At 44.7% G+C, this 12,147-nt stretch overlaps 1 protein-coding gene across 1 annotated transcript; it reads left to right on the top strand.

Moving 5' to 3' along the window:
* Nucleotides 1-3,706: 3,706 nt before the first annotated feature.
* Nucleotides 3,707-9,982, top strand: PIP (prolactin induced protein). The gene is given in 8 exon segments (XM_033099031.1): nt 3,707-3,894; nt 5,775-5,815; nt 5,818-5,850; nt 5,853-5,882; nt 7,858-7,875; nt 9,318-9,349; nt 9,351-9,414; nt 9,751-9,982. Coding segments are annotated over 8 exon segments (438 nt in total). The 5' UTR covers nt 3,707-3,799; the 3' UTR covers nt 9,876-9,982.
* Nucleotides 9,983-12,147: the final 2,165 nt, after the last annotated feature.

Raw genomic sequence — 12,147 nt, 5'->3', positions numbered from 1 at the left:
TGAGTTCACCACCCAGAGTCAGTTCTCCTTCCATCACCACATATTTGATCCCCCTCACCCTCATCTCCCACCCCCCAACCCCCTTACCCTCTGGTAACCACTAAATTACATTCCCCAGATTAATTTTCAAACCCCATGGCTATCTTGTGGTTACTCAAGAGTGGGTAAAATGGTCAGGGGATACGAAGAGAAATTTCCAGGACTCCTTCATATGGGAATTCACGAACTGCGGTACCAAAACCCAATGGTGAAACTGTGACTCAGGAAACAATGAGATTAAAAGAATATAGAAATGTAAGGATTGATAAGAGTACCATGTTTCCCTGAAAATAAGACCTAACAGGAAAATAAGCCCTAGCATGATTTTTCAGGATGACGTCCCCTAAATATAAGCCCTAATGCGTCTGTTGGAGCAAAAATTAATGTAAGACCCAGTCTTATTTTCGGGAAAACTTGGTATGAAAACTAGAATGTTTAAGCAAGCTTTATGTTAAAAAAAAAAAAAAAGTTATGTCAACTTTAATTGATTGTATCTCTTTTACCTGATTTTATTATTAAAATAGATCTTGTGTCTCACTAGGGAACTGGGACATGAATACTGCCAGTTCTATCTTTGGGCTATCAGAGGGAAAGACCTTTGTATCCTCTTGAGTCCATGGAATTGTTTAATACCACCAGAAATATTTACTGTTTGTAGCAGCTGAAACCTGACAAGATATTTGAAAGGATTTAATAACTTTTTGATCAGAAATTTGGCAAAACTGGAAGATGAAAATGCAAGAGTCTGATAATGATTTTTTTTCCTTCAGGCCTACTCCCTTAAGCTAAAATAAAACTATATACCCAGAAGGAAAGAAGTAAATTAGGGATTATGTAATAAGGCAGGTAGGCCAAGCAACGATGTTACTTAAGTTACAGCCCACATTTTGAGAGCAATTGTTCTTACCTTACAAATAATGTATTTGCAAAACCAGAAATGCAGCTCTAGGAGCAGTTCAAAGCCCAGCAATCCTTACCATCCCCAGTTCCTAAGACTGAAGGAAAAAAGTAAGAGACTAACTGCTACTCTGCCTCCAAGGTTCCCTTGCCAAGAACAAAAAACAAATCGTAATTGTTTTCTCCACAAATATAAATAAAAAAAAAGCTTTAGCCATCTATACAAGTAACCTTAATTTATTCCATCTGCCAGAAACACAGTTGGGATCCGACTGTTCTTTTACATTATTTTACCCATTCTACAGCAGTAATTTTTAAACAAAGGCTAGGGAGGTTTCTGTTTGTGTCTGTGTGTTCATGTGTGTTGTGTGATATTTCCGGATGGTATTGTAAATTTATTTTTAGAAATTCTATTAAATTGACTTAAACAAGCATGTACTTATAAAAAAAATTCTCAAAAATATAACGGAAACTAAACTAAATGTTTCTCAGAATCATGTGATCTGGGAAAATAGTTGATATTAAAGCTGGTTTGAGTTTGATTTGGTTAAATAGGCATGTCTGTATAGCCATCAGTATTAAATAATATTTTTATTCTACCTGGGTTTATTAGTCAAATAAGTTCATGTGATCTCTGTTGCAAAATTTATCAGCAAGAAAAGTAATTGGTGTGATGAAATTTTCATAAGTAACTAAACTTAATTGTTAAGACCAAGTAAATTAAATAAACGCAAACAGGATAAAAAGTTTCCTTTTATAACGGCTGTATGTGATGGCAGAGAGGTAGCAAATTGGGGGAGGCGGGTTATCACTTTGTGAGGGGCATAAATGATAAATGTTTAACTATTTTACATTGTTTTGTACACCTGAAACTAATTAAAAAAAATACTATAAAGGGGAAAAAAATGTTTCCTGTTAAGTGAACTCTTTAGCAATAATTATATTGTATGTGTTCTTAAAAATGGTTTCCTAAATCTCTTTGGTAACTTGAAACTTCAAATTTTTCCTAGCTAAATTAAATGACAGATATTCATTGCATGTCTACATCATTTCCAAATAAGATAAAATAATGAAACTTTAATTACTAAACAGGTTTATCTACTGTTTTGCTTCTTATTATAGAGAAAATAAAGATACGTGTGTGTGTGTGTGTGTGTGTGTGTGTGTGTGTGAGGGTGGGGGAGAGGAGAAGAGGGGAGGGGAAGAGAGGGAAGAAGATGGAGGCTAGCAAGCTCAAAATCTGCAGGCCAGGCCAGTGCACTGGAGACCAAAGGAGAAGTTGAGGTGGAGTCTGACGGAACTCTGACGGCAGAATTTCCTCTTCCTTGGGGAACCTCAGTCTTTTCTCTTAAAGCCTTCAACTGACTGCAGGTTAATCAGCTTTACTCAATGTCTATTGATTTAAAAATACCTTTGTAGTGACATCTAGACGGGTGTTTTAATGAAAACCAGGTACCGTGGTCTAGCCAAGCTGACACATAAAATTAGCCACCGCACTAGCCACGAGCTGCATAGACCTAAGATCTGTCACGTACACTGAAGGTTCCGCATGCTGCAGTCCCTGCTGGCCTAGGACAGAACAGCCTCTATGCCTTGATATATTCTCGCACCCTGTTGTTATCCGCCCCTTTTGGAGTTTTGTTGGGACTGTGCTGGCGTCATGTCCTCAAGGTTGGGGCTGTGCCTGCCAAGAAAGTTAAACCCCAGCAAAGAGCTCTTCCTGGATTTCCCCACAGGGACACTTCCTAGATTCTTCTGCTTTACTGCTTCATTAATCTCTGCTCACATGTCCCTCTGATGGAAATCATTCAAGTAAGGAAAGAAGCAGGTGTAAAGAAAACTACAACATGGGAGAATGTTTATGAAGGGGGACCACCGTGCCCAGGGCAAGGTGAAACGAAAACATTGTTCTTGAGTACGTGGAACGGAAACAAAGAAGAAAGCATGTGATCACAATCATAGCTGAAATTACAAGTGAGAAATGACATGAATGATGTCAAGTGCAAAAGAATGAGGAGGGAAGTGCAGGAGTGGAATAAGCAGACAGAGCAATTCAGAAAGATACTTTCAGAAACCAGAAGTACACATCTAAGACTTCAATGTCAGTAGTTAAATACGGAGACTGTGCAATGTCAAAAAGTCTGACTGGGAGATGCCAGCTCTTTACAGGACGGTTCTCGAGTGAAAATACTGCCCTGCCCTGGGGACCCTGGGGTAGCTGGGGGTCTCGGGCATCTGTAGGACATGAATACACTTGGATTACAAACATCATCACGTCACTCAGTGCTGTGGCCTCACTCCTCCATCATCCAGAGAAGCCCATCTCTGGTCCTCCCTGACCCCACATGGTACTATGGGCCCCTAGGGAAGCCCTCATCACCCCAGCTCCCTAACATATTTGCTGACCAATGTCTCCTCTTAAACTTACTATACGGGGATCAAACCAATGCGTCCTAGGATTGTGACCTGAAATCTGCTGCCATAGCCGGGTTCCTGGCCCCCGGAGACTAGGAGAGTTACAGACAGACAGACAGACATAGAACGATGGAGGACAGGAAACTGCTTGTGCAAGCTAGGAAAGAGCCGTGTATCCTGGACATGGAGAACCCTGGTACTGAGGAAATGAGGAAGGATCTTCTAACTTCTCTCTCAGATTTGACACTCTAGCGAATGTTGACATTTCCATAGCAAAACAAACTAGCTCAACCAGGAAAGATCGTTTTGCTTGAGCAGGAGGGGAAACTGGGAGATTAATCTCACGGATCTGCTTGTCAGCTCTTGTGTGCCTTTGATCTGCATATAAAGAGTGTGCTGGGCTCCTAAAACCTACTTCTCTAGGACATCAGATTCCCTCTCTTGCAGCATGCATTCTCTCCAGCTCCTGTTCAGGGCCAGTCATGTCGCCCTGCTCCTGCTTTTCTGCCTGCTGCTGGGGACCAATGAAGCTCAGGAAGACACGTGAGCCAAGCCTTTTGGGGAGGGCTCCTCTCCTAGCCTGGAAGCCTACATACCCTTGCTGAAAACTTTTTCACCTTCCCAGAACTCTAACCCTGGGATTTCTCATGACCCGTCCAATCCCCACCTCTTTACCCTTAAAAGCCCCATCAATTCCCCTCACGTTTCAAATGGGTGCTTCTAGGTCGCCTATGGAAATGAGACTCCCAGTGTACATATAGGCTGCAATTAACAATTTGTCTCCCTCTAAGGCTCTGATCCACATCCTGTCCATAGTTAGATTTCTGTTAGATTTCTGCTCAGCAAACTTCACCTCCTCTCACCTTGCCTCCTAGAAGAGACGGTTTAGCAGGTCTGCGAGTTCCAACAATAGCTCTGGGCAGTTTTGCCAGGACTCACTGACTGACCAGAGGCCACGGGCACCGGTCCTTGGTCCCACGGCCCCAGGCTGAGCTCACCCAGCTGCTTAGACATTCTTCCTATTCTGAAGCCTGAACACAAATGTGACAACCAGCAAGGTGCCCTCCCACACTGGGAGGGCAGGTACCCGGGAGCACAGGTTCAAAAGCCAACTCATTGAGAGCCCATGTTTGAAGGAAGCAGGAAAATTGGGGCAAGCAAATTGAGGTAGGAAATGGAGCCATTTCTGGGGAGAAGAAGGGACGCTCAACAACTCGACAGAGTTTTCTTTATAGGAACAGGGTGTGGGATGCTGGGTTTCAGTATCGTGATTCTGGTGGTATTCTGTGTGGCATGACCAGACGTCTTGTCCTGGAGGATCCCGTTCAGGAATTTAACAAGCTGATACAATGGAGCCAAGTGTCCCAGAAACCCTGAGTGGGGACAGGTTGAGATACAGATGTCCTTCCACTTAGCCCTGAGGGGCAGCGAGTTGCTGAAATAAGCTACACAGGGAGCCCACCGTCCCCGTTTGCCCAGGAATTTCTTGGCTTCAGCACTGGAAGTCCCTCATCCCAAGAAACTCCTCACTCTCAGGAAACTGGGATGAGTGGTCACTCTAGCTATGCTGGTCATCTTATCAACCCTACATTCTTCTACGAACTGGAGGCATTTTGAAGAAACTGAGGCTTCATGCCCCTTCCCTGTGCTCTGAGCACTAGAGCAGCTGGCACAAGAAAGGCCATCTCTCCGGAATCGGATGCTTTCCCCTAGGAAATGGGGCGGGAAGCCCAGACCCTGAATTCCCCCGTCTCACCCAATACCAAAGGAGCTTCGCCAGGAGTTTCTGGGAAAGAGAAAGTCCTCCCTGACTGCAGGGGGGCACTTGACTGTTCTGTTTCTCTCCGTGTCCTCTGTCAGATGGTGGCATGGGCCCTGAGTATACAGTGGTATCTAAAGTTCCCAAATATGGCCTCGTGTCCAAATCCCCTACAGAACTCAATAAACACCCATTCCCGGGCCCCACCAGGAACCAGACAAGGAGGATCTTCAGAGATGATCCCACAAACTCCCCCAGATCATTGACACGCTTATGGGTTCAATATGATCCTGTTGATATGAAATCTTCTACTAATGATGGCATGAGACCTCCCTCTCAGGGGACAATCAACAGAACGTACAGAATTTTGTTAGGAAATGAGATGTGGCGTAGTACTTTCATTCTGTTTTTGTAATGTATTTTTTGTCACTGGAAAGAAGATAGTTGCCAATAAAGAACCCAAGTCGCTTTCGTAAGCAACATGAAAGCAGTACAAAACCACCGAACCGACCAAAAATCCGAAGTTCCCTGGGTTTACTGATCTCAGCAGCTGATCTCATGTCGCCTTCCCCTTGCACCTTCCCTCCTCTACCCTGCTCATTGCGCATCCTCTCTTATGGCTTGATCTCTGCTCTCTGACCTGCTTCTCTCTTCTCCAAACCAGTCGAAAGGTGATAATGATGGACGTGGACATGCCCCAGATAACAAAGCAGATGAAGAAGTCACTGTGAAGATGGTAGTTAAACAGAATTAAGAGAATGTATGGTGGTAAGTAGAGGCTTGGGGGAGGAAACTCCAGAGAAATACAGCTCCTTAATTATGAGTAGCATCAGATTAACTTCTCACTTGAATACTGCATATTATAACTAATACTATAATGAGTGGCAATCCTCATGCTCCCGATTTGCACGTATGTTACGTATGCTTCTTGAGCCTCAGGACGTCATGTGAGCTCAGGGCAGATGACTTTTCTCATCGTACAGATGAAGGAGCCCTGATCCACTGAGGTGTTTGAAGGACGGGAAGGAGACAAAGAAGGAACGGGTGGTGAGAAAAGCACAGCTAAGAGGAAAAAGGCATACGAGCTGTGAAAGAATTGGTCAGAGCTCCTCTGAGGTCCTGGGCATCACTGTGTGAGAAGAGGGGAGTGAGGGGGTTCTCGAGAGGAACCCCTGAGGCCGGTGGGGAGAAGAGCTGTGCTGTGGAGAGCGGGCAGGACAGGATTTGTCCTCTTCAGTGAGTCCTGAGCAGAGTCTGCGTCCGTCTCGCCCCTCCTCTGCTCCTGTGCTGTCATCAGCAGGTGACTTGTTCCAGCTTCCCCTCCCTGGCAAGGATCCCACACTGTCTTCCTCCTTTTCTCCCAATTCAGCAGTCATGGGAGGGAGGTCTCGTCCCCGGATTAAATCAGGTTCTCAAATGGCGATGTGTATCAGACTCACCTGGAGCTATTGTTAAAATGCAGATTCTGAGTCAGTAGGCCAGGGGAGAGGACAGAGCTTTGACCATTCCTAGCAATTCCCCAGGGCGTGCCAACGCTGAAGGTCCCAGGGACCGTACTTTCTGTAGCAATAGGTTCGAGTGTCACCCCCTCTTGCCTGGCTGCTCTGGGCCCGTGAGGAAGAGACACTTGCCCCAGGGAAAAGTGTGACCTTCTGCGCTTCATCAGCAGAATGCTCAGGTGTGTCCCACACCACACAAGCTGCCCCTTGTTCACGACGCTGTTCTAGGGCCAAGACCCCAGGCTTCTCTTTCCGGAAGGATGCCATCGTGGGTAGCACATTTTTTTTTTTTTAATCTACAGTACACATCTCCTAATTCAAGTTCGATTTTTGAGGACATGACTAAACAGAAATGAAATTGGGAGCATGAGATTGTTATTCATTAAAACGCATTCTAGAAATGGCCCTACCCTAGAAGAGAAAGATCTCCGAGCATTCAGCAGAGAACAACACAGCTGCTTTGTCACATTTTCTCTTTACAGTCCAAGACTATGAACCATGTATGTCAACTTGGGGTGGGAGGAAGGCCGAACCATAATTTCTCAATATTGTGTTTTGTTTATCATAACCACAGATGATAACAGGGATGAGAATGTCTGCATTAAAGTCTGTGATAATAGTAATTTCTGATGGTGATAGAAATGAAAGTCCATTTCCACCCAAGACAGTCGTCGTAGGTGTAAAAAACTGTGTATAACCAACACAGCGACATGTGATATACTTTTGTGCCACTGTGATTAATAAGACTATGTTTTAATAACAATGTTAATACAATAAAATAAAGCCAATCTGTTTCAAACCTACCCAAAGACAAGTAAAGGACAAGGAACTCCATAGAATAAATGATATTGAAAATAAGAAACAATTTATGGGAAATTCTATTAGTTCTGTTTAACCCATTTTTATTTGTAGCTTCCAATTAAAAATCAATGTATAGCTATAAAATTATCTTCAGATTTTTAAAATTTTAGGAAAATGTAATTTTTTTATATGTTTGAGGTATCTAACCTAATCTTCATTTTCTATCATTATCTAAGTTGTGGCAACTAAATTTTTGATCGAGTGAGCTATTAGGATCACGAATAAAAACTAAAAGAGAATAGATTACACCAGCAATCATGTATTTGAATATAAAGATCATGCAATCCTTTAAGGTTGAGGAAAACCTGTGGTAACCACAGTGCTTTACACATTTCTGGCAGTGACTGATATTTTGCTGGTCTCATGAAGTCTATGGATGCTTCTTAGAAACTTTATTTTTAATGTGTAAGTAAAATGCATTGGATAAAATGAATAGGAAAACTAAACATATTGAAGAACAATTGATAAAACGATAAAAATCAACTTGTGATACAGTAATATATTTCTTTACTGAAACATGAACTGAAAAGGCAACATATTTAAAATATAGATAAGTTCAATTTCGCTTTAGAAAGATTATCTATGTGATGGCTGTAGTTGTTTAGCACAAATAAGTACTTTAAACTGTGTATTGGTCTGACAACAAATCACACCTATGGATTGTATCTAATGGGTCCCACATTTTGTGTTGAAAATTCTGATTCATGAAGATATATTGTTGTAAACGTAATAAAAGGTGGTAAAGAAGACAAGGTTAGGTCTTCTCGTGAGAAACCAGGCTCTCCAGAGTGTTCTGAGTAAAATACCACTGGTGAGAACGCTTGCATTCACCGTTTGGGGCTCACAGGCTACTCAGTACAGAGTTGCTGGTACAGTCACCGGGACAAGTTTCAAGAGACAGGCAGATGGCCCTAAGCACGAGCGGACAGACAGGCCAATGACACCCACCCTGCGTTTGGTTTTCTTTTGTTTTCTTGGACTAGCAATGATGGCAGGCAATATTTCGAGCTATCTACGTACATCTATAATGTGGCACAAACACATGTATGTTTCTCCCCATGGTACATCACACATACAGCTGATGCCACCTGGGATCGTGGATGACATTCGTAATGGAAGGAACGCTGAATTCCAATGGGAGCTCAGCACTATAAAGACACAATCTCTTTCCATCTGAGTGCTCAGACAAACGGAGTTCTACTCACAGACCCCCTCAGATCCATGGACTCCAGGAATTAAACCCCTGTGCGGAGCATTAACCAGACATAAGATAAAAGACAGTTATCTGCAAGGTTTCACTTGCTCATCTGACACCCAGGTGTGGCAGGTAATTGTTTTCCTCTCAACTGAGGCAAGCAAGAGTGAGCAACATCACTTTCAGTAGGAACAGTCCACGAAGATCTAGAGGAAACACAGCTGGGGCTGGGTCACACTTCTGGCTACAGGTCTGGCTTTAGCTTCCACACCCCGGCAGTCTGGCTGTGGTTCACAGGTCAATACCTGAACCCCGCAGGGAAGCCCCACGGGACCGCTGCCCAGGATGAGAGCTCCGAGCCCTGGGGGATCACTCCCTCGTCCCTCCGAGGCCTGAGGACCCACATGCTAACAGAGGAATTTGAGGATGGGGGGACAGAAAAACCTTGTGACCTAGACTTCAGCCCTGCCAATGAGACTTACAAAAGTGGACGCCCCATGTCCCTGCCCACCTCGCCCCTGCTCTTGCCCACTGATGACGCCACTGTCCTCCTCCTGTTGGCCCTCTCTCGTCTTCCTCTTCCTTCCCACTCCCCCAGACTAACACTTGGCCTCTCTTCCACTCCTCCTCCCAGATTAAACACTACTGTAAGCAAACACTCTAATGGATGGGCCTTTTAACTATAAAATTCACCAGCTGCCTCTGTGAAGATTATCCAAGAACCTTCTACTGGGACTTTCAGACCAACAGTGAGTAGAGGACTCTCCAAGGGAAGAACTGTCCACAAGGGAGGGGACACCATAAAGAGAAGTGTTGCACCAGATCTGGGCAGAACCCAGGGCAGAAGGATAGAGGGGAAGGAGGGAAGGAGAGGAGAAGAAGGGAAGGAGAGGGGAACAGTAGACGGAGATCATGCCCAGGTTTGAAAATTGAGGGGTGGTGTGAGAAAAGCTATAAGGGAGACACATTGCAAATGATTGGGGGAAACTGAGTCCCAGTGGGGAGGTGCCTGGTACTAGTAGGAAAGTTAGGACCCTGGGGGTGAGAGTGTTATCAGAGATGATCTTTGTCCTTGGTTCTTTCAGGCACTATGGTCATAGCAGCTGTGGTTGACATCGTTCGTCAACTAAATATCTGCCCTAACAATAAGGCAGTGATGCCCATTGAAGCAAACCGTTTTCATGTCCTGAAGACCCTGTACGTACTCTGATCTTACTGGAAGCTTTGTCTCGCTGCTCCCCTGCTCAAGGTGGTTTCTGCCAAGGCAGCTTGGCAGTCTATGTGATGTGTTCCACAAAATAAACTTCTCACAGGCTTCTCTGTGTCCTGTGGTGTCTTCTCTCCAAACTCTCTCCCAGAGGAGCCTCAGAGTACCCCGATTTTCTAGAAGCTTTCAATGAAGCTTTGCTGGGGAGTTTGTGGGTTCTCACTGCCCAGGAAGAGGGAGAGAAGTAGGAACAGAGAAGAGAGGGGTCCTTCTAGCAGAGAGGGAAACTGGTGGCCCTAAAACTCACAGACACTGAGGGGGCAGAACCTGGACAGACACCACGGCCTCCTACTCCTTGACCTTCCATGTGTCACTGTCCCTCTGGGAGGCCCTTGAGATCCCAGGAGGTGGCCGTCAGCTGCATACAGCAGTCTGGGACAGAGTCTGTGGTCCTGGAATAAACCACGGAGGGTCAGGGTATTTTCCGTTGGCTTCCCTAATTATTGGTGGATAGCTATTTCCAAGAGCATTGGCTCCCAGGCACACAACACCCAAGAGGTCCTCCAAGCATGGACTTGGCTGGTGTCTGCAGCAAGGAGACTTGAGGTTTCTCTCAGTGCCTTTCCATATCCCTGGCACCCCACCATTTCTGTGTGTCGTCAACAATTCCCCCCATCATCAGTGTGTTTTAGGAAAGCTCCGTTTTTCACCTGTGTAGGTCAAAACCCAGATCTTCCCTACTGTGTTTCTCTCCTGTGTGTCACCGTTGGTTTTGCACGACTACCATGCCACTCAGAATACTTCTGTTCGCTGAATGTGTGGGTTTCTTCCCCCACAACAAGCAATTCTCTGTAACACCAGTTGGTGTCCCAGTCAACTCAACTATGACACTCTCTACCGACACTACCCTGGGGTTACATCAGATCCTACCGGTTAGGGGATCCGTCCTACAAGACTCGCCCCTCCCACTTCAGATGCCAGCCTCCAAGTCCAGGTTGCCACATGTGCTTCTGAACAACTGGTTATAAATCAGAGATTCCCAGGACTCCCTCCTTGGATTCACTTAATTTGCTAGAGTGGCTCATACAACTTAGGAAAACAGTTTACGTACATTGACCAGTTTATTATAAAAAGATACAGTAAGGACATAGATGAACATCCAGAAAGAAGAGCTGCATGGGCAGGGTGTGGGGGTGGGAAGACAGAGCGCCCATGCCATCACCAGAGGTGCCACTCTCCCAGCACCTCCAAGTGCTCACCAAACTGGAAGCTCCCTGAACCCTTCCTGGGGGTTTCTCCAGAGGCTTTATTACATAGACATGATTGATTAAAGCACTGGCCATTAGGACTGACTCAGCCTCCAGGGAGCAGACAAGAGGGGACTGAAATTTCCTACCCTCTAATCATGTGGGCGGTTCTCCAAGCAACCAGCCCCCATCCTGGGCTGCTTCCCAAAACTCATCTCATTGACCTAAGAAAAGACATCTTTATCACTCTCCTCATAGGAAACTCCAGGGTTTGAGGAGCTGTGAGCCAGGAAAACGGACTGACAAATACCAAATATAGGTGAGGAATATATTTTGGTTATCTGAATGACCAAATCAGTGTTTCTTCTAAATCACAATATAGCAATCTGTATCTCTGTGCTGGTGGGCTTTTTACAGAAATATGGAAGACAACTCTGCCAACACACTTGGCAGGCTGGAAGGCTGGGTAGAGATGGAGACACAAAACCCTGAGGAGCAACCCTCAACTGATAACTGATGGAAACTGACACAGATATACCCAAGCTCATGCCCCTAGGATGTAATAATTATGAGTCATGTGTTTTACACCTTTTGCCAGAGAGTCCCCTCAGGATAAGCTTCAGCCTTCCACTGTGGTAACTGGCTTAATAATGTACATTCTATTTATTACATTCCCCTGAGTATATCAATACCCACACTCCCTGCCTGTGTTCCCTCAATTTTCCAAAAGGCTAAAAAATACTTCCATTCAAATCTTTGCAAAGTCTGCCTCTGGGGGAACACAAACTAAAATAAAGATTTCATTGTGTTTAAGAATAATGATTGCTGAGATGTGGCTGAAGCACCAACAGCAACTCCTATAGAAAAGAAGGGAAGGAAAAGAAAACCATTGTATCCTATCAGACAGCAGTGGCGTGAAATGGCTCCGAAACATTCTGATATGTCTCTTTCCATGTAGCCACTTTAGCCAAGGTCACATTTTTATGGGATCTAACCACAAATCGAAACAAAACATTAAAACTTTAGGC

The sequence above is a fragment of the Rhinolophus ferrumequinum genome, chromosome 26 (assembly GCF_004115265.2).
Source record: "Rhinolophus ferrumequinum isolate MPI-CBG mRhiFer1 chromosome 26, mRhiFer1_v1.p, whole genome shotgun sequence".
Lineage (NCBI taxonomy): Eukaryota > Metazoa > Chordata > Mammalia > Chiroptera > Rhinolophidae > Rhinolophus > Rhinolophus ferrumequinum.
This window is presented reverse-complemented; position numbering and strand designations above follow the sequence as displayed.